At 54.9% G+C, this 25184-nt stretch overlaps 1 protein-coding gene and 1 long non-coding RNA gene across 3 annotated transcripts in view; one reads left to right on the top strand and one right to left on the bottom strand.

Moving 5' to 3' along the window:
* Positions 1–3446: 3446 nt before the first annotated feature.
* On the bottom strand, positions 3447–21431 carry LOC132429565 (uncharacterized). Its single transcript, XR_009520357.1, has 3 exons — positions 21360–21431; positions 20540–20664; positions 3447–3694 (listed from the first exon to the last, which is right to left on the bottom strand). It is a non-coding gene; the product is annotated as an uncharacterized lncRNA (long non-coding RNA).
* A 212-nt stretch (positions 21432–21643) lies between these two features.
* The window catches only part of COL16A1 (collagen type XVI alpha 1 chain), a 50851-nt gene continuing 47310 nt past the window's right edge, over positions 21644–25184 (top strand). Inside the window, exons 1-2 of one of the 2 annotated variants that reach the window (XM_060018015.1) lie at positions 21644–21775; positions 23352–23458. In XM_060018015.1, the coding sequence (XP_059873998.1) occupies positions 23386–23458 (73 nt within the window). In that variant the 5' untranslated portion in view covers positions 21644–21775; positions 23352–23385. Of the gene's footprint in view, positions 21776–22471; positions 22491–23351; positions 23459–25184 lie in introns of those variants that run through there. The other variant, XM_060018008.1, reaches the window with a different exon arrangement.

Here is a 25184-nt window from a genome sequence, read left to right as displayed (position 1 = left end):
TGTGGATTTTGCTGCTGAGCTATTTGCTTTCCCCAGGGGAAGGCCCAGCCCTGGGACCCCAACTTTGTTCCTCCATCTCTTTGGTTCGCCTCACTTGGTCTTGTCAAATTGTGATGGGGTCAGGCTGACTCCAACTGGGAGGGGGTGGCCTAGACTCTGACTCCATCCTTGCCCCTGACTCCCCGGGTGACCCTGGACACAACCCTTCCCCTGTTGGGGCCTGAGGTAAGCAGATTGGGAATGTAGGGCGGAGCCCCTTGAAGCAGGACTTCCCCATTGGCTGTGTTGGTCACGGCTGCCTTTCACTGGGGCCCAGAGGCCAGGCAGAGCTTAGTGACCTCAGGTTCCCCATCTGTGAAATGGGGATGGTGACAGTACCTACCTCATAGGGTTGTTACGAGGATGAAACAGATTAACATGTGTAAAGTTAGCTCGGCGAGTGAGTGCCTGGCACAGAAGTAGCTCTTTTAGTATTACCTGTTGTCTAAGGCACCTGGTCTCCTGCTGTGCTCTGTGCTAGGAATTCCACACTCTCGGCCTGGACCCATCACAGCAACCTCGCAGGAAAGTTTTAGGTGGCCCATTTTGTGGATAAGAAAATGAGGCCCGAGATGGGAAGTGACTTGCTCAAGGCCACAGTCAGAGACAGGGCTGGGACTTCACCTTTATCAGTACCGTCCTGGTAGGACTGGAAGCTGGAGCTCAGCTTCCAGGGACCTGACCTTCATGGCTGCAGAGGAGCAGCGGGAGAGCTCAGGTTCCAGGGCTCAGGGTGGGTGTGGGGTGGAGGCACCGGGGTGGCTTGGGGCCAGAGGGCAGTTTCTAGGGCGTAGTCTGTATAAGCCTGAGTGAGTGAACCCTTCTCAGTTCCTAGGAATCCAGGCAAAGAAGGGTAGAATCAGTGTGGAGACATGTTGCCACGGCTCTTCTGTGGTCAGGCAGCCACGGGAGCAGAGGCCACAGGTGCAGCTGCCGGCCTGGTCATTTAGCAGCATGGGCACCTCTGGGCCCCTCCCCAGAGACTCTGAGACACAGATGCAGGCCCCTGGAGAGCTGACTGACTCTGGAGGTGGACGTGTCAGAGGGAGGGTTAGGTGCTATAGGAGCCTGGATGGGGGAGAAGGAAGAAGGGACTGGCTGCTGGGGTGGGGGTGGCTGTCACAGCTAACGGCCTCCTGGAGGGGCTGGAGGAGTGGGTGTCATGGTGGTACCGGCTCCCTAAGTCTTCTCTGAATCCTGCCAGCTGCGGCCCGGTCAGAGGAGGGAGCAGATCCCCACCCTCCCCTTGGGCAGCCCCAGCACTTATGGGTACAAAGCGATCACTCAGGCACCGTCTCACTTGAGTCTTCGAGGTAGGTGTTGTGACTCCCCCATTTTACAGATGAGGAAATCAAGGCTCAGAGAGGGGCATGACTTTCCCAAACTCCCACGGCTTGTTAGTGGCTATATTGCAACTTGAGGCCGGAGGCGTCAGAATCCCCAGTACCAGCCAGCTTAGGCAAAAGGGGACTTGGTTCGCTTAGGAGTTGCAAGCTGCAGGAAGGGAGTGGTAGGTGGTGGGTGGGTGGCTAGCCTTGGGAGATGAAGGCCAGGGTCAGGGTGTGGCCAGATCTCGTCCCTTCCAGCTGCTCTCTACGTCAGCTCCATTCTTTCAGGCAAGCTTCCTCATCCCCCTGGGCCCCCCAGGCTTCCTTCTTGCAGCCCCTATCACTCAACTCTGCCCCCAGAGGGAAAAAAACTTTCTCTTGAATTCCAATCAGAAAACCCCCAAGGAAGGGCTCTGATTGGCCCCAGCCAGGGGGTAGGGCGCTGTGATTGGCAGCCCCCTTGGGAACCTCAGGGGAGGGGGAGGGGGAGTAGGTCTCCAAAAGGGGAGGTCCTGTTCCCAGAAGGGGGCAGTAGGCTCACACAAACAAAGCCCCGGTCCCTGACCTTTTGCCAGCAGATCCCACGCCACATCCTGGGCCAGGCCTTTTTCTAAGAGGCATCACCTAAAGCCTTCTGGGTGCCTCTCCTGTGCTTCTGCCTCCCCACTTCCCAGCCCTGGGCTCCACTGGCCACCACAAGGATCTCTCGGGATGAGCTGCAATGTTGCCTTCCCCTCCCTGCTTGTAGTTTCTTGCTTTGCGTCTGGTTTGAGGAGGAGGGTGAGCAACCACAGCTGCAGCAGAGGCTCCTGAGGGCTTTGAGACTCACCACGTCCATGGTCAGGGGCAGAGCTTTCCTGTGTCGAGGGCTGTGCTCCTCTCTGCCCGTCAGTCCCCACTCCCTAGGCACTGACTTGCTGCGTCTCTTTGGACAGGTCACTGGGCCCTGTCTGACTTGGGTTTCCTTATCTGTAGTCCTGATTGTCCTTTGGGCTAATATCTAACAACCTGTCATGTCTTTCCTAGACTTGAATTTCTCATCTCATTGTCCTCCTTATTCTCTCTGCCTCCAGTCGCTACCTAGCTCTGGGCTGATCTTTCCAAAATGCACATCTGGCCAGGTCACTGCCCTCCCTGCTCAGAAGGCTTCCAAGGACCCTAGAAATTGCCTAGAATGCAAGACCCTTAGTGATGTGGCCCTTGCCTACCTCTCCTGGCCCATCTCTCTCACCTCCATGCTTTTGCACATGCCATTCTTTCTGCCTGGAACTTTCGCCTTCCTCCTACTTCCTCACACTGGCAACTTCCCCTTCAGCCTTCCAGATCTAGCCCCAGTGGCCCCCCTCTGTGAAGCTGCCCCTGAGCTCCCCGCCTCAGCAGTCAGCACTCGCTGGGCTTCCACGGCCCCGGCACACACTTCCACTCTCACACTGCTCGCACAGAATGGCTATCATCTGTGTCGGCCTGGTTTGCGTTTGTGCCCTCAGCCGAGGGCTCCATGTGGAGCAGGCCTCAGGGGCTCTTTACTGAGTGAACAGATGGAATGCACACATCTCTCGGAACATTGGTTTTCCCATCTGCAAAATGGGGATGCCGATAATCCTTACCCAGCCTTCCTCACTGGGTATCCAGAACATGACATGAGATTATTCCTGGGGAGGGTTTTGCAGGTGGTATCCACCCCTCCCACAGTTTTTCCTTCCTGGGCCTCTGTGCTATGTATATTAGGACCCCGGGTGGGAAGGCAGCCCTGGGTGCTGTCCAGGGTGCTGAATGGGACGCTGCCCTCCGAAGCAAGAAGGAGACAGACCTAGAAGCTCACCCAAGCTCACCTGCAGCCTTTCCGTGCCTTGCAGGCTGTGGCAAGGTCACGGGTGAGCAGACCACCCCTACTTTCATAAGACCATACCCTGGGGAATGTCCAACAAAAATATAATGCAAATTACATATGTAATTTAAAACTTTCCAGTAGCTATTTTTAAAAATTATCCATTTATTTCTGGCTGCTTTGGGTCTTCGTTGCTGCACGCGGGCTTTCTCTAGTTGCAGAGAGCAGGGGCTACTCTTCGTTGAGGTGCACAGGCTTCTCATTGTGGTGGCTTCTCTTGTTGCGGAGCCCAGGCTCTAGGCGCGTGGGCTTCAGTAGTTGTGGCACGTGGGCTCAGTAGTTGTGGCTCCCGGGCTCCAGAGCGCAGGCTCAGTAGTTGTGGCACACAGGCTTAGTTGCCCCACGACATGTGGGATCTTCCCAGATGAGGGATCAAACCTGTGTCCCCTGCATTGGTAGGCGGATTCTTAACCACTGCACCACCAGGGAAGTCTAGTAGCTATTTTTAAAAGGAAAAGATGAAAGTCATTTTAATAACATATTTAACCCACCATATCAAAAATACTATCATTTTAACACATAGTGAATATAGATGATCATGGATGAGGTGCTTAGCATTCTTGTTCCGTACTGTCTCTGAAATCCAGTGTGTGCATTACATGTACAGCACATCTCAATTCAGAAGAGCCACGTGCTGAGGACTCGGTAACCACGTGGCTAGTGGCTATCAAATTGGACAGCATAGCTCTAGACACAACAAACGCAGTGACCTTGGGCAAATCAATTCAATGACCTCTGAAAAGGAGGTAGGAGTACTACCTGCTTCACTGGGTCATGGGAGCGTTCATGGAGGTGATGTAAAGCAGGTTCCCAGCACAGCGCCAGCACCAAGGAGGCCCTAAGTCCGTGTTCCTGGAATCTGGGTATTCAGGGGACACAAGCGGGCGGGGAGGGGGTGTTGGGGAAGTAGGAGGAAGTCCTAAGAAGACCTGTGCACTGGTGTCAGGTCGACCTCAGCAGGGCTGGGGGAAGGGCGCACCCCCCCACACACACCCCTACCTCACCCCCACAGCCTGTCTTCCTTTTTCCCAACTGCAGCCCCGCCCCTGGGAGAAGGGAGACAGGTTAGGAATGGCACTTGGACAGACACGTTAAACTCACCTGGGTTTAATTCACTTCCACTCTGCACCAATTAAAAGGAAACTAGGTGACCCAGGTGGCCTGAGGGAGAACCTGTGTGCAGGCTGCTGCCAACTTCCGTCTCTCTGGACTTATTTCCCTTGAGGATTCCTCTTGCCCACCCCCCGGGCAGCCCTGGGTCCAGGAGTTGAGGCTTTTTAGAGCCAGTCCCCAGTACCCCCCATTATTCCTCCCTGCACTCCTCCAAGAACACCCACCCCAGGAACACCCCTGCCCTCTCAGGCCCTCAAAACACATGTTAAGTGTCCAGGTCAGAGGAGACTCCAGTAAGGGTTTTGGCATTTCAGACTAGTGGGAAGTCAAGAAGGGTGTGGGGCAGCGGGTGGCACGATCAGATTTAATAGGATTGCTCTGGGTGGATGGGCAGTGGATGGGGGCCAGTTACTGAAGAGTGAGATGGATGCAGAGAGACCGGTGAAGAGACCATCCATACAAAGGAAACTTTAACTTAGGGGGATGCTACGGAGGGAGATGGAATCTCTATGTATGCAGTGGTGGAATTGTCAGCCCCTGGTATGGACGGTATCAGAAGAAGCCAAGGGTGGCTTGTGGGCTTCTGTCTTACACACCTGGATGGATGACCAGGCCATTGAATTTGGAGGCCAGGAAGAGGACCAGCTTTGGCGGGGGACAGTCATGACTTTCACCTGGAACATGTTAACCTTGCAATACCTCGGAGATAGTCGTGGGGGAATTTCAAGTAGGAAGTAGATGGTTAGACATACAGGACTAGATTTCGGGAGAAGGGCGGGACGAGCGTTACTGGCATGGCAGGAAGCCGTATTGGAGCAGGCTGTAGAGTGAGTGGGAGGTGAAGAAATTAAGACAGGATAGACAATTCTTGAAGTGGAGTTATGAAAAGAGGGAGAGAAAGGTCAGGGGCCACTGTTGGCTCTGAAGGTGAATTAGCTGGAGAGGATGATGGAAGGTTTCCAAGAATGGAGAGGCCATCCTTACCCCCTCCCCAAGATCCTACGTAATGACAGACCAAAAATAACCAGCCCTACCACCCTGGGAGGCAGGATCCTGAGACCTGATGACGGATATCATCACAGAGATTGATTCTGCTCGTTTGTTGGGCTGCAGGCCAGCCACGGTCCTTGAAGGAGGGTCGGGGAGGATAGGGGTGGGCATTCAGCAAAACCGTGGCTCCAAGGTCTTCTGGGAGGGGGGAACTTTATACTCCATAGGGAGCTCCCAGGCACAAGGTGGAGGTATAGATCCAGTGCCCTGGGCTCTCTGCAGCCCTTGTCCCTGCTCCTTCTGACCAGGCAGGAGCAGGGGTGAGCCATCCCCACAGTCTCAGCTCCCCACGGGGCCTGCTTCGGGCTGGTATGTCCCCATCCCCTGCTGTGGCACGGCACAGCCCCAGCCATCCATCTGGTCATCCCCAGAGTCAACCAAAAAAGTCAATATTTAATTTGGGCACCATGTTAATGCCATCGATTGCCACCTCCCCTCCTCCACTTCCTCAGGCTCATTTGTCTCTTCCCACCCATGGAGTGGAGGGGGGCAGTACTGGAACCCAGTGGAGGCAGAGCTCAGCCTGGGTCGGATTGGGAAAACTGGCCTGCATGTAGGGATGCTGCCCTTAGCCACCCAGGTTCCCATTCTCCCTGAGAATCACCGACCTGCTTTGTTTGAGTTTCCTGAGCCCTCTCTCCAGTGAGTAGGAGGCCAGGAGGTCCACATTCCTCCCAGGCGGGGACTGAGCCTAACTCCTTGCAGGGTCCATACACAGAGCAGGTGTGGTTGCCATGGAGGGAAGGATAGAAACCGTGAAGTATACCAACGTGGGAGAAAAGTGAGGGCAAATCCTAAGACCCAGAACCCGAGGGCTGTGCCGGCTCAGGCTTCTAGAGCCCCTCCTGGGTGCCCACTGCTGTACCCGTGTGATGCTGTGGAACCCACACAAGAACCTTAGATGAAGGTCCATCTCTAGACCTCAGAGAGGGGCTTGGGGGAGAGTTGAGCTTAGAGGCCTAGAGCTCAGCTGGGCAGCGAAAGAGGCCGAGGGGAGGGCAGGGTCCAGCTCCACTGTTTGTTCTTGTCAGCTCTGTGGGTCCAGATATGGGCAGGTAGGCTGTGCCCTTTGGTGTTCTTCCCCAGTCCAGCCCACCCACCCCCAGGAAGGGAATGGAGTCTGCTTTGGGGGCCAGGCTTGTGCTCAAACCACAACTCCATCCCCAACTTGCTGAGAGGCCTTGGGAAAGTTAAATAACCTCTCTGAGCCTTAGATTCCTCTTCTGAGAAGTTTCTTAGGGCTTGGATCACTTTTTACAGTTTCAGAGGGTCAGGGATGGGCAGGGGCAAGCCTTGGTGGCCCAAGGGGGTATTACCAGAGTTCTCACACTGAGCAGCTGCACACTGGTACAGCCTTGAGGAGCTGCCAGCAACGCTGCTGAGGCTGCTCGCTATCAGGCCTGGGCCACCGTGGCACCCTTGGTGCTCCTCGTCATCCTGAGCTGAAGAGCCAAGACCATGTCACCAAGGGGACAGTCAGGCCAGGCCTGCCATCTAGCACCTGGGTGACCCAACAGGCAGTCCAGCTTGGGGCACCAGCAAGGTGGCAGCAACACACGCGCGCACACACACACACACACACACACACACACACACACACACACACAAGTGGGAAGAAATGCTGCTTCAGTGAACTTATCCACAGTTTTGCAATTGAAAAATCCCAAAAGAAGTTGTTTTCATTTCAGCATACACGTAAGTATTATGCTTCATGGCTTACTATGTATGGGGAGTACTAGGACATCTAAGTCTTAGTCTGGCCCAGGTGACTCCCATCCTGAGCTGCCCAGAGATTCCTCAGCAGCCCAGCTGACCCACTCGGAGCCACTCAGTCAAGCCTTGAGCCAGAAGAGGCTGGTTTGGTCATTCATTTATTCAGTAAACATTGTCCAATGCCAAATTGTGCCAGGCCCTGAGCTGGGCACTGACAAGGTAAAGATGAGGAAGACATACTTTCTAAGAAGGATACCAAGGAGGAAGGAAGCAGGGGGAAGGGATGGATTTTGTTTTTTCTGCCCAAAACCTTCCAGGGACCTCTCGTTGCTCTTAGAATAAAAGTTAAGTTTCCTCACAGTGGCCCAAGAGGCAGGGCCTGATGTCCCTGCCTATCACTCCGACAGAGCTCCAGCCACATGGCCTCCTTTGTGCTCCTCGAACACATTTCGTGGTTTCTCCCACCCCAGGGCCTTTGCATATGCTATATCTACCCCTTGAAAGGCTCTTCCCTGGTTATCTGCTTTGCTGGCTCATCTTTTGATTGAAGCTCTGATGCCACCTCCTGCATACCCCTTGCCCTTCTGGGCCATTTTCTATCACATCACCCTAATCCTTCCATAGTGCCACTTCTCCCAATGTGGAATTATAGCACCTATTTCCTATCTATTGTCTGTTTCCCCCACTAGACTGTAAGCCTCTGAGGGTGAAAAAGGGTGATAGTCACTGACATTCATACCATTGCCTGACATATGATATGAACTTCATAGCTAATGTTGAATGGATGAATGAATGAATGTGGAATTTAAGGTTCCCAGGTATCCAGGAAGCAGGTAGAGCTAAAGCTCTGGCCCTTGGTGCCCCACCACAGACTGACCATATCTACGTCTAGGCCTGGGGGTGGAGGGAGGGTGTTGCATACGCAGGCCTGGGAAGGGGAGAGCCCCAGTGGTGTCCAGCCTCAGGGCATGCATATTGCAGGAGACTCCTTCCTTGCATATCAGCTTGCTGCTAGACTGGCAGCTCCAGCTGCTGCTGAGTTTTTCACTGTCAGGGCCAGTGGTTGATTGGAGATGAAGGCCGCGTTTACTTGAGTGTGAGAGTGTCACGTACAGCTAGGCAGGGGTTGGCTTCCATGTGGCCCCTGGGCACTACCATGTGCAGCTGCGTGTCTGAGCAGGCTCTGCCCTTAGCTGGCACGCAGTGCACACAGGCGATTTATGTTTTACACACCATCACTTCCAAGCCCAACTGAGGGAAGGAAGGGCCATTAGAGACCATTGAGTTCCACTCCCCACATTGTGCAGAGAGAAAAACCGAGGCCCATAGAGGGGAGAGGTTGCAAAGTTACATCAGGAGACCATGCGGGGTCAGGTGTAATGCTCAGTGGACAGGGAGGATTTATGGAGAACCTATGGTGTACCTGGCCCTGCACTGGGCACTGGGGACTCATCACACTAGAGCAGCCCACAGTCCAGGAAACGGGGCTTGGGGAAGAGGGAGCCAGACCTGGACGTGAGCAATAGGCTCCAGAGCAGGAGGGGTCTCCTCTGTCTTTGTGGGGAGGGTGTCTGGGAAGGCCACTTAAAGGAGGCAACACTTGCCCTGAGCTTTAAAGACTGAAAGCTCAGCAGGCAGAGAAAGGGGAAAGGGCACTCCTAGCAGAGGGTGCCATGTAAGCAAAGGCGCGGAGGCATGAAACAACCTGGCAAGTTTGGAAAATTGCAAATCATATGGCTTGGGTGGGGCGGGGAGTGCGAGGAGGATGGGCTGCAGAGATGAGGCGGCGAGGGAGGCAGGTTCTGATCACAGTGGGCCTTGTGGGCTGCGGTAGATGTTTGGATTTTATCCTGAGGGCTGCCGGCAAATCACTGGAACAGACTTGGGTTTTAGAAAGATTTCTGTAGCAACCGAGGATAAATGAATTCAACAAATACATTCTTTTTAAAAAGATTTCTTTTTAATGTGGACCATTTTTGAAGTCTTTATTGAATTTGTTATAATACGACTTCTGTTTTATGTTTTGGTTTATTGGCCCTGAGGCATGCGGGATCTTAGCTCCCCAACCAGGGATCGAACCTGCACCCCCTGCATTGGAAGGCGAAGTCTTAACCACTGGACCGCCAGGGAAGTCCCGCAAATACATTTTGAATGCATACTTACTATGTGCCAGGCACCATGCTGGGTCCTAAGGATTCAATTCTGAATGAGGCACACCTAGTCTCAGTCCTGCAGTGAGATACACAGACAGGTGGAGCAGGTGGGACTGTTGGCACACAGACTCAAGAAACACACTATTTCTGTATTCTCATTAAATCAGCTCCAATCTGACTCTCACTCTAGCCCTTGCCTAGAAGTTGGCAGAAGATTCAATCTCAACCATCCCCGGAGCCGTCTGCCACTTTCTCTGTAGGCTCATGCAAGGACCTGCTGTCCCACCAGGGTCTAAGTATGGAGTCCTGATTCCGGGTGCACTAGTTACACAGAGATAGATGCCCATTGTACTAGTCCACGTGGTCCCTCGAGGTTCGGCAGCTCAGCTGTTCCTCTGCCACCCGGAAGCGTTGAGGCTAGTACCTCAGTGCTTGGGCTCCAGCCTCCCCAGGTGCTCCACCTGCCCCCCAGCTCCCATCATCTGTCAGGGGAGGGACTGCCGGCCACAGATCCCCACCATTCAGATGCCCCCCACTTCTGGCTCCTCTGCAGCTAGCTGCGCTCTCTCCTTTCTCTGCCCACATTGGCTGCCCTCTTCTCCCCATCCCCTTGGGAACACCTAGCACAGTCACTTCCAGAAGGTTAGCTTTTTCAAAATCAGGATGCGCCGTCAGACTTCAAGCAGCTTTTATGTTCAACCCCGCACAAGTTTCCAGAGGCTAGAAAAATCAGAGGGTTCGGATACCAGCTTGGAACTGGGAAGGGAGCAAAATAATTAACATTTCAATAAATGATCCTGCCACAAAAAGTGGATAGGTGATGAGAGACCCGGGCACCGGGTCCTGTGGGAGCTCAGATAAGGGGCACCTAGCTCATGCCAGAAGGTCGGGAAAAGCCTCTCAAGGAGGGAAGTTTTTGCCATATGAGTCCTGAAGACAGCAAGGAAAAGTGTTCCAGGAAGAGGGAACAGCAGGTATGAAGGACTCAAGGTAAGAGCCAACAGGGGTGTGTGAGGAACTGACAACTGCCCTGTGAGAATAGCTGGGACTGAAGGAGGTGGGGCTGGGTGATGAACAGCCTCCTAAATCCCAAGCGAAGGTTTGGAGTTAATCTGACCATAAGAAGCCACTGAAAAATTTTAATCGAAGAAGAGACCCGAGCAGATTTCTGGTCTAGAAACATTTAATTGGCTATTAGTAGAAAATGAATAGGCAGAGGGTAAAATTTGAGGCAGGGGAAAGCAGTTGGTAGGAGCTGCAGGGATCCAGGCAAAGGATGGTGGCTGCCTGGACCCCTGGTGGTGGCAGTAATGGACAGAAGCGTTATCCCTAGATAATTATGAGGAAGAAGGGACAGGACTTGGGGGGCAGGGCGGAGGGCAGATCTTCCAATGACTATCTGGGGCAAATCCCTGAGATGGGGCAGAGCAGGATGGTGGTGGGAAGGTGTCAGCAGAACATCGAGGGAGAAGAAGGAAGGATTCGGGGTGCAATGGACCCCTCCCCCCACCCCTTCTCTGCATCGCGCGATTCCCAAACTTCCCACTAGATGGAGGGCTGGTGCTGGGAGACAGGCTCCGCCTCTCATCCTCTGCCCCTCACCCCCAGTGGGATGGGCCTCCACTTGGGCCTTTCCAAACCCCGTGTGCCTGAACTCGATAGGAGAGCGGCTGTATTTGGGGCCATCAGCTGCCCCCACTCCCCAGGACTGTGGCCTCATCCTCTAGGGCCCAGTAGTAGGGGCATCAGGCCAGAGACCTCTGTCCAGGTCCCTCCGCGCGCAGCTCTGTGCCCGCGTATTACAGGGGTGTTTCCGTGCTCCGGGCTGCCTCCACCACTTCAGCCTCCAAAACCGCCTGGCTCCCACAGATAGATACGTCCCCAGCCTAGAGACCTCCCCGTCAATGGCGCCATTGTTGCCCCCCCAACGCTCTCCTTCTCCCCGACCCCACGCTGGGGGAGGGAGAGGCCCCCATTCCTTTCACTTCTAACCCGGCCCCCAAAGGCAGGCTCAGCTCCAGTCCCAGGCTGTTAGACGCCCGGCATCTAGACCTCCCTGGACCTTTGGGACCGTATACAGGTTGGCTCCCGGCGGAGCCAGATAGGAGGCGGGGCCTAGGGTGGAGTCAGGGAAGCCACCGGGGCCGTGGGTGCGGCCCAAGGAGGGATAGGAGCGTGGCCTATGGCGGGGTGGGGATCTCCCGAACCTGGAAGCATCCTCCCCTCACCCCAGCACTCCCCACCCCCGCCGCGCCCCGCCGCGCCCCGCCCTGCCCCGCCCCATTCACTGCGGTCGCTCGGGAGCCCAGCCCGCTCTGGCCCTCAGTCCAATAGCCAGACAGACCAGCCGTCGGGAAGCTGCTGGCCCCACTTAACAGAGGTCGTTTCTTGAGAGGCCGCGCCCAGCTCCCTGGAACTGCCAGGCCTTGTGGAGCAGGCGGGGGAAAGGAGGATGCATTTTCTGGGCCTGCACCTCTCCCCACACCCCAAGTGTTTCCGTTCTTTTCTAGATAGAATAGCTGGAGGTCCTGGGGCTTAAGTCCCGAGCTGGAGGAGCTGGTCAGGCGCCTGATCCCCACCAGCAACCCCTTCCCTGCCCCTCAACGCTCAGGCCTGGAGGCGGCTCTAAAAATAGACTGAGGCGCGGGAACGTGCCTACGCGGGAGGGGGTCTGGGAGTCCTGAGTCACCCTGCCGGCAGGGCCTTCCCCCCATCTCGGGAACCTAGGCCGCCTTGACGGCCTGGCATCGCTCTGATCCTGTTGGCCCGACTCTGCGCTCTTGGCTGTGCCACGTCCCCCTCCCAGGCCCGGGAGCTGGCCAGGCGATGGCGGCCCAGGCTGGGTGAGCGGCAGCAAACACAGCCGGGAAGGATTAGGAGTTCCCGGGCCTGATTTATTTAGTTGTTTTTGTGTGTCTGGCGGCAGCCCCCCATCCCCCACCCGCCCGCGGGACAGTCACGTCTACACCTGCCCTTCTCTCCCGCCCAGGCCCACGGAGATGTTCTAGGCTTCTGGGTGGGGACCTGGGCTCGGAGCAGCAAAAAGTCCCAACGTGGATCTTAGAGGTTCCGGAGTTAGCATCCCCATTCAACAGATGAGAAAGCTGAGCCCAGGGGACAGGAAGGGGCCTATCACACAGCAGATTGTGCTGTTGGTAGCCCTGGATTCAAATCCCAGCTCCGACTCTTAGCTAGCCACTTCTTAGGGCTCTTTTCCTTACTGCAAAGCGCTCAAGTTGAGGATGACACCCGTTCACCTGTGAAATGCGAATAATGATAAATACTTAGGATCGTCCTGGTGATTAAAATTACTTTTTTACGGGAATTACCTGGTGGTCCAGTGGTTAGGACTCGGTGCTCTCACCGCCCGGCCGCGTTCCATTCCTGGTCGGGGAACTAAGATCCCGCAAGCTGGGTGGTGCGCCCTTGCCAAAAAGTTAGTTTTTAACAAGCGGCAGTGACGTGTTGGGTGTTACACGTGGGTTCAGTCCCAGCTTAGGAAGTTAGTTATCATCTCTGGCACCTATCTTTTTCCCCTTCTGCATGTACAGAGGAGGATTAATGGGTGTGGTGAACTCGCCTTGCCCACCCTACCCCTGGGGCTCAGCTAAGGTGGTTGGGGCCTGGTCACAGGGGCACTTAGGTGAATGTGGAACACATGGGCCAGAGCGGGGGAGAGGAGGGGCAGCATCCTGGCTTTGCATGGGTCTGGCTCACCTCACCCTGTTCCCCTTTCTGAGGAGGAGGCATGTTTGGGTCATTACAGGGTTAAGAGCCTCAGACTTGGGGAATGGAAGGGACTCAAGCGTCCCTAAGATCAACTTTTCCTTGCTGGCAAAGGGCAGGGGCCCTCCTAAAGCCAAACAGTGCATCAAGGTTGACCCTGGCCCTGAAGCCAGCTCCCCAGTCCCAGGCTTTTTCTCCCCACCTTTCAACCACCTGTCCTTTGTCTTCCAACCACCAGTATCTAGCCTTTTCTGAATGGTCAAGGCTGACAATACTCAAGTTGGTTTTATTTCTTTACATATCATTTGTTATTTAGGCCACTTAATGGGGAAAAAAAAAAGTCTGATATCTGTTGGAAATGTCATTGACCTTTCAAAGCTACATGAAATCAGCTTTGTAAATAGGAAGGGGATGAGCATGGGTGTGAGGTGCAGGGCAAGAGTCCCTGGTGAATTATATCGCCCTCCCCAATAATAATAATATTAATAACGCACATTTTTGAGCATTTACTATGGACTTAGCTTAGTTTCATACATTATCGCATTTAATCCTCCAAACAATTCCATGTGGGTGGGTGTTATCATTATCACCCCATTTTACAGATATGGAAACGAAGGGTTCAGAGAGATGAAGGAAGAGAACAAAACCAGGAAGCAGCAGAGCCAGGATTAAACCCTCTCTGAGCTTAGATTTTATTTTTTGCCTTGATGAAAAAGTTTGGTTTTCACTCTGAATTTTCCCTTGCCCTGCCCACCCCCTCAGCCTCCCTTTCCAGCTAGGTTGTCAGGCCTCCCAAGCCCAGCCCCGGGCACTGCTGGGAGGAGGTGGGGCTGGGCAGCAGCCAGAGTTTCTCTCTACCAGAGATTCCAGGTTTCAAAGAATTTATGAGTCCAACTGTCTGAGGAGCATGCAAAAAGAGAATCCGGGACTCCTCTCCCCACCACGCCTCACCCAGGGGACTCCTTGGCCCGCTCTCCACGGAAGGGAGTTTGTCCTGGGCCCTCTTTCATTCCTGCAGCCAGTATTTATAAAGTGCCTAGTCTCTGTCATAGGCTCTGGGGATAAAATGGTAGCAAAAACAGCGCTTTCTATGGCTTGCAGTCTAGCAGGCTGATAATTGATTACAGGGAGGGGTGTACCCTCCCTCTTCCAAGCTTCTGCTCAGATCTACCCCTTCTGGGAGACTGTTCCCAGCTGCCTTCCTCAGCCCCTATTGGGAAGGAAGGTGAAGATAGTCTCAAAGCTAAACATGTGAGGGACAGGTGGGAAGGGAAGGCAGCCAACAGATTGTGTTTGTAGTGGTGGTAAGGTTACACTCTCTCGTCGCATGTATGGAATACCTGGCATCTACTGAGCTCCAGCAACTGTGCTCAGCGCTTGAAATTGATCATCTCAGGTAACGCTCACAGCATCCCTGTGAGCCGTGGACAATTCCATTTTACCAACAAGGAAACTGAAGCTGCCTCTAAGAGATGAAGGGATTTGCCAAAAGTCACACAGCTAGTAAGTGGCAGGAGTGGGGTTTGAACCCAGTTTTTCTGGGGCTGGAGCCGCCACTGTTAACCACTATGCTGAGTTCTTGTTTGACTTTTAGGTAAAGAAACTAAGACCTAGAGAGGCCTAGCGATTGGCTAAAGGTCGCACAGCATAACAGGACTGTGAGTTGAGTTGGTTGGTACCCAAAGGGTTGCTTGCGTAAGGGTATACAAACTATCCTACCAGGGCCTTGCGTGGCCAACTCTTGCCCCAAAAGGGATTATTGGGGATGGGGCAGGGCCTGGAGGAAGGCTAGGGGCCAGGTCCATCTGGGGGTCTTCAGTGCTGCCTGTGCTCCACCCTCACCCCTCTCCACAGGCCTTGTGCCACAGGGCATAGGACACTTGGGATGCCTTGGTAGATGTGGGCTACATCCCACTGTCCCTGCTGTGTTTGTTCTGAGATGTCATCTCTGTGTCCCGCTCTGTGCAGACTTGGGGAGGTGGCTGGTGGACAGGAGAAAAGGAAGTTTTAGGCCTTTGCTTAGTCCTTCACCCCTGGGAGCTTCCAGTCTGTCTGGGGAGGAGGGACTTGCCTGTGTTGGGGATTGTTACGCTGGCGAGCATTTATGAGCATGTTTGCTAGGTGCCAGCAGCATGAGTGAGCCTTTCTCTTAGCCATTCTCTCCTTTAATCCTTTCAGCAAACCCTAAGTGACAGATGTTGCTGTAGTTCTGATTTTCCGAGGAAGAGGTTAAGTGATACCACCAAGTTACAGAGCCAGGATTTGAACCCAGGTACAGGCGATCTAACACCATGCTCTGTTGCAGGGGTTCTCAAATGTGATCCCTGGGCTGGTAGCACCAGCGTTGCCTGGGGACTTATTTGAAAAGCAAACTCTGCTGAATCAGAAATTCTGGGGGTGGGGCCCGACAGTCTGTGTTTACCAAGTCCTCTAAGCTCCAGAGCTTCTGCTCTCTTGCTTTATAGCACCTTGATTGGGGGGGCAGGGGCAGGGGGCAGGTGTCCTGACCAAGGTCATGGGCCCTGGAGTCAGGCAGAGCTGAGTTCAAATCTCTGTCCCACCACTTCCCAGCCCTATGACCGTGAGACTTAAATCATGAATCTTTGCCTTTCTAGCCTGTGAAGTGGTGGTAACAGTGTCTCACCTCCTAGAATTGTTGCCGGGTTAAATGAGAGAGTAGATCTCATTTGACAGATGAAAAAATGGCGGCCTAGAGAGGGAAAAGGACTTGCCCAGGCCCCTGCTGTGTGGGCTCCTTTCCAGAGAGGACTCTGCCCTGTGGGTCTGTCCCAAAGTGATCAGTTCATATCTAGCTCCATCCTTGCCAGCTGTGTAACCTTGAGCTGACTCCTCGTGTTCTCTCTGCCTGTCTCCTCGGGCTTAGAATGGGGATTGTAACAGTGCCTGGGCCTCCTGCCGTTGTTGTGAGACTAAAATGAGTTTCTCTGTGTATGCTGCCGGCCAGCACTTCAAAAGGGCTCAGTAAATGTTAGCTGCTGTTATTAAAGGCAGAGGCAGGATCAATCCCTACTGTCTTCTAACAGCCCCCCCCACCCCTGGTCAGAGGATGATTAAGAGTTTAGTGCAGGTCAGAGAGCGTGGGAATTCTGAGGAGCGGAATCTTCCCCTCAGGGGAGAGCATTTCGGACCAGATAATTCTGTATTGTGCGAGACTCTTCTGTACATTGCAGGATGTCTAGCAGCACCCCTGGCCTCTACCCTCTGGGTGCTAGGAGGTGTCCCCCCACCAAGCTGTGATGACCCAGAATGTCTCCAGACATTGCCAAATGTTTCCTGAGGAGCAAAATTGCCCTGGCTGAGAGTTACCGAGGTAATCAGTCAAGGTGGTTTGAGGTGCTTTAACACACCAGGTGGGTTAACACGGGATCCTACGGTTTACCTCTTCGTATGGTGGGGAGGCTGGGGCCCAGGGGCACACAGTGGGTAGAGGTAGGTCTGGAATCCAGGGCTCTTGTGCCTGTCACCTCTCCACAGGTCCCTCAGAACAGGTGGGCAGAGCTGGGGACAACCAAGCTGGGGTCCAGGATGCCTGGAGCGTTCCCGCCTCCTCCCCCCAGTGTCTACCTGCCTGACCATTGCCACATCTACTGCAAAGCCCATCAGAGTCTGGGCTTACCTCTCCAGAAGCTCCAAACAGGTGCCTGGTGTCATGTGCTACTGAAGTAAGACACCCTTGTTGGGTATCTAAGAATGCTGTTGCCAGGGCCAAAGTTGCCAGGGCTGGGGGTGTCAGTGTGGAGCTCGCCATGGCCCTGCGGGGGGAGGAGGGCATCAGCAAAGTGGAGCACTGCCCCACCTGCTGGGACCATAAAGCTGCCACCAGAGGTGAAACATGGGTCCCCCTGCCCCGGGGATGCAGAGAGCCGTGGAGACATGGTGGCAGGGCTGATTTAGAGCGAGGAGAGGGAAGGAGGGAGAACGAGAGACACAGTCAGAGAGTTAGACATACAGAGCCAGAAACAGAGACACAACCAGAGAGAGACAGAGAGAAAGAGACAGGGTGAAGAGAAGCAGAGAACACGGAAGCTCCAAGACAAAGAGAGATAGGAGATAAGGACATAAAGACGCAGAAAGTGCGAGAAACAGACCCGAGACACAGAGGGAGATGCAGAGTTAGAGACGCAGATCCAAAAACAGAGGGCAACAGAAGAGACAGAAACAGAGACAAAGAAGAGAGAGAGCTGGAGAGGGGGCCGGAGTCACAGAGAGGAAGGAAAGAGAGCTAGAGAACCGGATGCAGAGAAAGCAGGCCAGATTCAGTGAGAGAGATGTCGTGGTCTGAGCGCGGGCTGGAAAAGAATTTCCAGACACAAGGCAGAATGTAAGGAAGATAGAGTTTATTAAAGAGAAGGGTTGCTGCAAGAACAACGGGCCGACTTCCTGGTAGCCAGGGAAAGTCGACCCTGAGCATGGGTTGCTTGTCTGTTTTTATAGCCAGGGAACCCGTTAAGTCATCTGCTGACTGGGCAGAGTATGTATACTTTCAATGTGCTGAGCGGAGAAAAACGGGGCAAATGTCTTTCCTTATATGGGATGGGACAGGGACAGGGCACGCTGCTTGGGAGGGCTCTGGGACATTGCAATGGTCGCACTGTGACAGTGATAGGAGTGCTGTAGCTCTTTGTTCTGGCAACATTTGCCCTTTGAGTGTATCGTGTTCTCTGTCTTGGAGCACACCCCAAGAGACAAGCCGGAGTCACAAAGAGACGGGACAGAGACACTCAGAGGAACCCAAGGAGGCAGAGGAGACCTTGGTCCTCTGATCTCAGTCTCTCCTCTGGGACCCAGAAGCTGGGCATGTGTGTGTATCTCTGCCCACAGGAACATTCATGTCTGTGCCCCTGTGGGGGCTGTCCGTGTCCGAGTGTCCAGACAGTGCTTGTGTGTGTTCATCTGCTAATTCACCCTCTGCGTTCATCCTCTGCAGGGCAGTGGGTACCAGCAGACGAGGCCCTTCCTGGAGACTCTTGCTTATTAGTAAAGAAAGACGGTGCACAAACAAATGCCGGAGCTATGCAGAGATTTCGAACAGAGTCACGTGCTAGAGACTGACTCAGGGCTCCTCTAGACCTGGTGGTCAGGGAAGGCCACTCTGAGGAGGTGACTTATGAGGTGAGACCTGTGTCAAAGAGCCAGCCTCGCAAAGATCAGGGACAAATCCTTCCAGAGGGATGACTTGGTACAAAAGCCCGGAGGAGAAAACCAACTTGGTGAATTCAGGACTGAGAAAGGAGGCCCGTGGGACCACAGCTTCTGGGGGTGAGGTGGCTGGACAGGAAGGCAGAGGCCAGATCCTGAAGGACTTGGTAAGGTCAAGGGAAGGATTTGGGGGTTTCTTCTAGGTGAAATGAAAACTGGAAGATTGAAGCAGGAGAGTGAAGCCAGCGGATCCAGGTTTGGAAAGGTCTTGCTGGCTGCTGGGTGGGAAGTAGGGCGTTGGGAGGCTCCTGCAATAGTCCAGGCAGAAGAGGATGGTGGCTTGGGTGAGACCGGGGAGAAGTAGGTGGATATGGGCTGCGTTTTGGGTGTAGAATCCACAGGAGAGCAGGGATGGCAGGGGAAAGGAAGGGGCCAAGGGTGACTCCTAGGTTGTTTGCCTGAGCGTCTGAATGAACTATGGTGGGGTTTATCAGAATGAGGAAGACAGGGAGATGCAGCTCTGTGGGCAACAGTCAGGAGGTCTGTTTCGGCTAAGTGTGATACGCCCGTGTGTGTATGTGTTTGCACCTGTGTGCCCACAGGCCGGGGCCCAGGTGTGCACGTGTGCCTGTGGCGGTTCAGCTCACCTCTGCTTGGCCCGGTGGGAGCTCCTGGGCTTGACCTGGGACCAGGCCCTGTCTTGGCTCTTCACTCTAGCCAGTGCCAGGTGCTGCCCCTGCCAGCTGGGGATTCCCCAGTGGCCAGCAGGAACAATGGGGTGGGTGGACCCTTGGCACTACCGACATCTGGGCACACAACCCCAGGCCCAGGAGGCCTGGGAGCCCCGCCCGGCAGCGGCAGGCAGGCTCCGGGGCAGCTGGTGGCAATTAGCAGCATTGATTACCTCGTGGCGATGCCATCTGGGGTGAGGGCACTGAGCCCAGCCCCACGGGATACCCTGCTTGCTGGCATGCAGGGCTTTCTGGGGCTGAATGCGTGTAAGTGTGTCAGCATCTCTGCCTGCGTGTGTGTGGATGTGCCTTGGTGTGTATGTGTCTGAGTCGGGGTTTCTGCGGGAGCCGAGTCTGTGTGGCCACCTGTGTCTGTGTGCACACATGTGTACGTGCTGTGGGTCTGCAGGTTTCTGTTTGCATATATGAAGAATTATGCCTGTGGGCACAGGTGTGTGTTTCTATGTGTATGTGCACACACGTGTGTGTGTGCGTGCATATGTCTCATGCGTGCATATCCAAGTAAAAGCAGTGCGAGGTACATGCATTCTGAAAATTATGCACCTGTGTTTGAGTACGTCCAGGGATATATTTCTGTGGCTTCATCTGTGCTCACACATGTGTGTCTGTGTGTCTGTTTACGTGGAGGAGTATCAAGTGTGTGCATGTGTCTGTGTGAACCTAAGGGTCTACATATGCACGTGGAGTCTATACACGTGTCGTGAGAGAACCTATCTAACTGCACGCTTCTGGATGGGTGCACGTATGTGTCAGGGGCAGGAAGGGGCATAGGCCCATTTCTAGACTGCATCCATCTGTCCCCTCCTGCCCGGGAGGGTCTGGGATATGAATGGAGGAAGAATATAGGAGTTGCCCAGGATGGCACAGTGGTTAAGAGCGTGTGCTGTGGGTCCAGCCTAGCTGGCATGGGCCCCTGCCCCACCATCCACTAACCATGCGATCTTGGGCAAGTTGAGTTGTTCCTGGGCTCCAGGTTTCCCCATCTGTAAAATGGGGGTAAGCATAGAATTCTCCTTCTGGGGCTGTTGCGAGGATGAAATGAGCTAGCCTATGTGAAGTTCTTAGCACAGAGCCTGACCTATGGGTGTTGTCTATTCATTCCCAAGTGCCCGCCACTGGCGCAGCACGTATGGGCAGGCGGAGCCGGTGCCTGCCCACTCCTCAGGCCAAAGCTCCCAGAAAGCCCCACCCCTCCACTTCCCGCCTGCTGAGCTCAGCGCTTCCCAGGCCCCACCACTGTCATAGCCACATCTGAGCCAGTTCTGCGCAGGGACCACAGTGGCCAGCGTCCCCGTGGCCGTGGTTGCGGGTTTCCGCTGACTCAGCGCCTCGGGCTCCAGAGGCGGGAAACCCCAGGCCTGCCGCCCCTCTGGTTAGATGGGGCCACAGGGCTATGACTCCACCATGTTGCTTCTCCAGGAAGCCCCCACCCCCCCCATCAGGGCACTCCAGGTGCTCCCACCACACGCATTCCTACCACTCAAGGGCCTCTTGAACCTACTTCTCCATAGTTCCTCATCCTTGGGGCCCAGAAATTTGTTTGCTGCCTCCAGGGGAGACCCTTGGGAGGGTCACCTTGATCATCCCCCTGCCTCAGGACAGAACTGGACACATTACCTGCTTCCTTCTCCTCAGAAGTCCAATCTCTCATCCAACCTCAATTCCTCTCGGTTCCTTGGCTCCTGAGTATAAAGCAACACCCTCTCCATCGCTGGGCCGGTCCAGTCTCACCCCCTCGCCCGCTGCCAGCGTTCACAATAATAATGATAATAACAGTGAATATTTATTGAGCTCCTCTTTTGTGCCCTTAGTAAGCACTTTTACAGACTAACTTGTTTCCTGCTCACAATCATGTGAGGTATATGCAGTCATTATCCCATCTTACAGATGAGAAAGTGGAGTCATAGTTAAATAGTAAGTTCAAAACCACAAAGCTAGAGCGGAGGACAGGGATTTGAGCCCTTCTAAGTTCACGGAGTCAGTAGGAATAAGGGGACCCACTGGGTTCCACTTGTCTGGAATTGAGTCCAGAGCAGAAGGGGTTAATTTAGCTCGCGAGCGAGCACCCACCCAGGCGCGCACACACACCCCAACTCCTGGAGGGGGCCCCCTCCCCCCAGTTCAGACGGTCAGAGAACAGACTAACTGGGAACGTTAGGCTCAGAAACTGGAAAAAGCTGACCAAGGAGGCTTGGGTAGCAGCCACGTCACGGGTGCTGCGGAGCTGGGGAGGAGGGTCTCCATCCTCCCCTCCCCCCAGCCCCGCCACCCTTCTGGAGGCCCAGCGAGGGAAGGGGAAGGGGGTGGCACAGGGGAGGCTCTTCAAGCTCCAGGCCTGGCTCTTAAAGGGCCGGACTCCCCGCCCACCCGCCTGCCGCCAGAGCCCCTTGCAGGGCAACTCCGGGCACGCAGGGTCCCGCCTTGCTCGCTCGCTTACCTGGCGGGGCAAGTGGGAGGGATGGGCTTGGGAGCGCCGCCAGGCCAGGAGTGGGCCTTGCGTCCTGCCGCCTCTGCCACCGCTGGAGACCCCTCCCGGTCCTCCCTCCCTCCTCCTGCCTGGCGGGCGGGTCCAGCTGTGTTCCATTAGCGGCCCTGGCAAGTCCCCAGCCCCCTGGTGCCTCCCCCTCTTCCCCCACCCGGAGTGGCCGGCAGTCCCCGGCAGGCGAGCGGGCATGCGAGCGGGGCAGCATTCAGCCCCAAAAGCTCAGGACAGGGGAAACTGGGGACCCGAGGCCGGCCAGAAGTAATCGAGGAGCTTCCAGCGGGTCTGAAGAACCCAGGCCCTGCTTCCCGCGGTTGGCTGCGTTGGGCTGCCTGGATTACACAGTGAGGTGGCGGGGATCCCCAGCCACGGTAAGTGGGGGCGGAGCGGGCTGCCCCGGGCCTCTGGACTGAAGGGCCCCTTCTGCCCCTGACTTGCTGTGTGACCTGGGGCAAGAGGCATCCCCTCTCTGGACCTCAGTCCCCTTCTTTAAAGCAGGATGAGCTCTACCTCCATTGCAGTTCTGACTCTCCCTGCCCCCAGATCTGTGCCTTCATATATGGATGGGGTCATCTCCTTGGAAGCTTCTCTTTTATCCCTGGAGCCCCCTGCTCTGGATGGGGCTAGAGAAGTGAAGTCGAGAGGTCAGGAGCAGGAAGGGGACAGGGAACACATTGAAGTTCACGTGCATTCACATGCCTCTCACAGTTGCCAGTCCTTCCACTGACTGGCAGGAGGGGGAGGTCAGGATAGGGTTTGAGAGATAGGATGTGCATGCCACCAGAATGGGGGATGAATAAGGTGGGGGAGCAGTTCTGCCCCGGGAGGAAGGAGATTGGGGTCCTATCTCCAAATATATTGAGGCTAGGGGTCCTTCCTGCTCTCATTCCCTGTCCAGAGCAGAGGGAGGGGAAACACAATTCCTTTACAGCTGGAGGGAATGAGGTCAGACTTGCATAAGAACTTCCCGACAGGAGGGCCTATGGAGGGGTAGTCATAGGCTCGCCGTGTGCACGTGTATATGTACTAGCTGGTGTGTCTAGGTGTACCGTGAACATGTGTCTCTGTGACCATGCCTGTGTGCAGGTAGGACTGTATGCACACACGGGCACAACTATGTCTCTGTGTATATGTGCCCGTGTATCTGTGTGTGTCATGCTGACACATGCATGACTGTGTGCGTGAGCGAGCTGCCTGTCTCGGGGGAGGCTGGATGATGTATGGCTCTGCTGGCCGCTTGCTGAGCCCGCATGGGTTTATCTGGGCCCATCCATCGGGGTTTAATAAAACTAAAAGACGAGCATCCACCAGCAGGGGAGGTTGGCAACAAGGTCCTGAGCCCGTTGACCTGTCCTCCCGCCCGCTGCACCCATGGGGGAGGCTCCTTGGCTCATCAACCCCGTGATGCCTTCCAGGAGACTCAGCCCGGCTGTCAGCCCCTGACCTTGTGGGTGCCAGACAGGGCCGCCTGGCTGAGCTGGGTGCGGCTAGCCAGGTGCCAGGCTAGCATATACCAGTACAGTGCACAGGTTGATAAAATATTGAAATACTTCCAAATGCCTTGGCAAATAGCCTCCGCCTCAAGCGTCCTCGCTCTCCCGAGTGACCTGGGCTTCTAGGACCCTCTAGATCTCTCCTCAATCCAGCAACTGTCCACTGACGCAGCCAGATGCCGCCTGGACCTGCTTTCAGCTCTCCAGCCAGCCTTCTGCTCTGGCTGGTCGGTGTCCGTGCCATACCGGTGGTTAAATATTTTGAATATCACCTCGGCCCAAATCCTAGCCCGAGGCCTGTGGTTGGGCCTCTGAGGGGGACTGACGCCTGGCTAGACCTCCTGCAACCCCAGTACCAGCGCCTGGGCCCCATGGGCCGGTCGCTGCTTGCCCACGTGTGGAATTCTGCTCTGGGAGCTCAGGAATCCACCTTCCTGCTCTCTGTGGTTTTCAGGTGCTGTGGCTGCGGCCGACTTCTCTGGACCAGGATGTGGGCATCTTGGGCTCCTGGCTTGTGGCTGCTCAGTCTCTGTGTTATCTGCAGCCACGAGGCAGATACAGGTGAGATGACGTGAGGATCAGAGTGCCATAGGCCTGCCACTGCCTCTCTGAGGTGTGGGGTCCTGTGCACATATGTGACCACGGGCCTGGGTCACGTGGGCATTTATAGGAGAGTCCAGAGGCTGGGTTCAGAGTGGCCTGAGGTGTTTGCACGCATGAGCCAGTGTGAGGTGAGCTAGAGAGGATGTGTGTTTCTGTCTACATATTTGTGTGTCTCTGGGCCTCTCTGCGTTTACATCTCAGAGTTGCTGTGTGCATCAGTACCTACTCCTGTGTCTCTGTGTGTGGGAAGAACCACCCACCCTAATACATAAACCCAACCTGTGCCCCAGCTGCTGGTGGGGCCGGTGTGGTGGGCAGGAGCCGGCAGCAAGCTCTCCCTGCAGAGGGAGGCTGCATATCCCCAAACGGGCCAGGCCTCTCCAGTCCTTGCCCTGGTGGAGAATCCATCTTCCAGCCCACGTGCTCCTCCTCCTCCACGGCGATCTTGGATAAAGGGGCCGCCTCAAGGCCCAGACGCCGGATGGGACAAAGGGTGCAGCTTTCCAGGGCCCAAAGCCAGAGGAAGTTGACCAGGCAACTTGCCCTGCCCTGCTAGGTGCCCTCTGGCTGTGTGTCTGAGCAGAAATAGAACTCCTAGAACCCCAAATCCAGCCAAAAGAGGCAGAACAACCAAGATGCAGATGTGAGTGGGGTACATGTGACTGTCTGTGGGTTGTGTGTGTACATATGTGTTTTTGCATGTTTGCATATATGCCTTACTGTCTTCTCCCTCACCGGGTCCCCTGGGGTTTGGGGCAGATAATTTCAACATCTGTAAGGAATTTGGGCCCATTGCCAAGGGGTGAGTCACCCTTTGCTGCTGCTGATGCTAAAGACAGTGATAGTTTTTCTGGACAAACCTGGGGCAGAAAGATTCCAGGGGGGTCACTGGGCCTAGGAATCCAGGATTCCTTCTTCCCACCAGGCATCCCAATGCCCAGCTTCTAGGAGCTGTATCCACCGGCTTGTCCCAGCTACCCCATCTGCATTGATTAAAAGGTTTTTTCTGATTCTAGCCTCCATCTCTCCTGTTGTAGCACTCTCTCATTACTTCTGCTCAATCAGCCCTAGAGAAGAGGCAGGCGCATGGCTGCCTACCTGTCCCTTAAGGGTTTTGGAGACCTGACTAAGCTATCCCCTTCTGCATGAGCCTTTACCCCCTTAATATACCCTGTCTGGAGCCCCAAGGTTCTGGTGGGTTCCTTGAGCTTGTGGTCCACTCAGGCCCTCAGTCTTTTCTCACAGTTTCATAATGTAGTTATCCAGGTGAAAAGTCAATCTGTTGACTCAGACTTGTGTCTGGCCTCCTTGTCTGTTTTGGCTGTGGAAAGTGGAACCCCACCCATTGCTGAGAACATGTGTACCAGCAGCACACGGCACCCCTGGTGGCACAGGCATCTACAGCTCACACATGTGCAGACATGTGCATGCACTGGTATATAACACAGTGTGCATGGACCTGACGTTTCCTTGCCCCTGAAGTGCTCCTCTGTCTCCCACTTGGGTGTATGTTGTGGAGGGGGCTTGTGTATATACACAGCTCCCCACCCCCATCTGAGCTGTAGGCCTGCCCAGAGTTTCTTTCATTCTCTTGCTGGCCTGGCCCCTGACTTGGGGGTCCTAGGGAGATTTGGGTTCTAGGAATTCTGATCTTGCTCTGCTATGAACTTACTTAGTAGCCTTG

This window comes from Delphinus delphis, chromosome 1, assembly GCF_949987515.2.
Source record: "Delphinus delphis chromosome 1, mDelDel1.2, whole genome shotgun sequence".
Lineage (NCBI taxonomy): Eukaryota > Metazoa > Chordata > Mammalia > Artiodactyla > Delphinidae > Delphinus > Delphinus delphis.
Note: the sequence above shows the minus strand (reverse complement) of the source record. Positions and strands in the feature narration are given on the sequence as shown.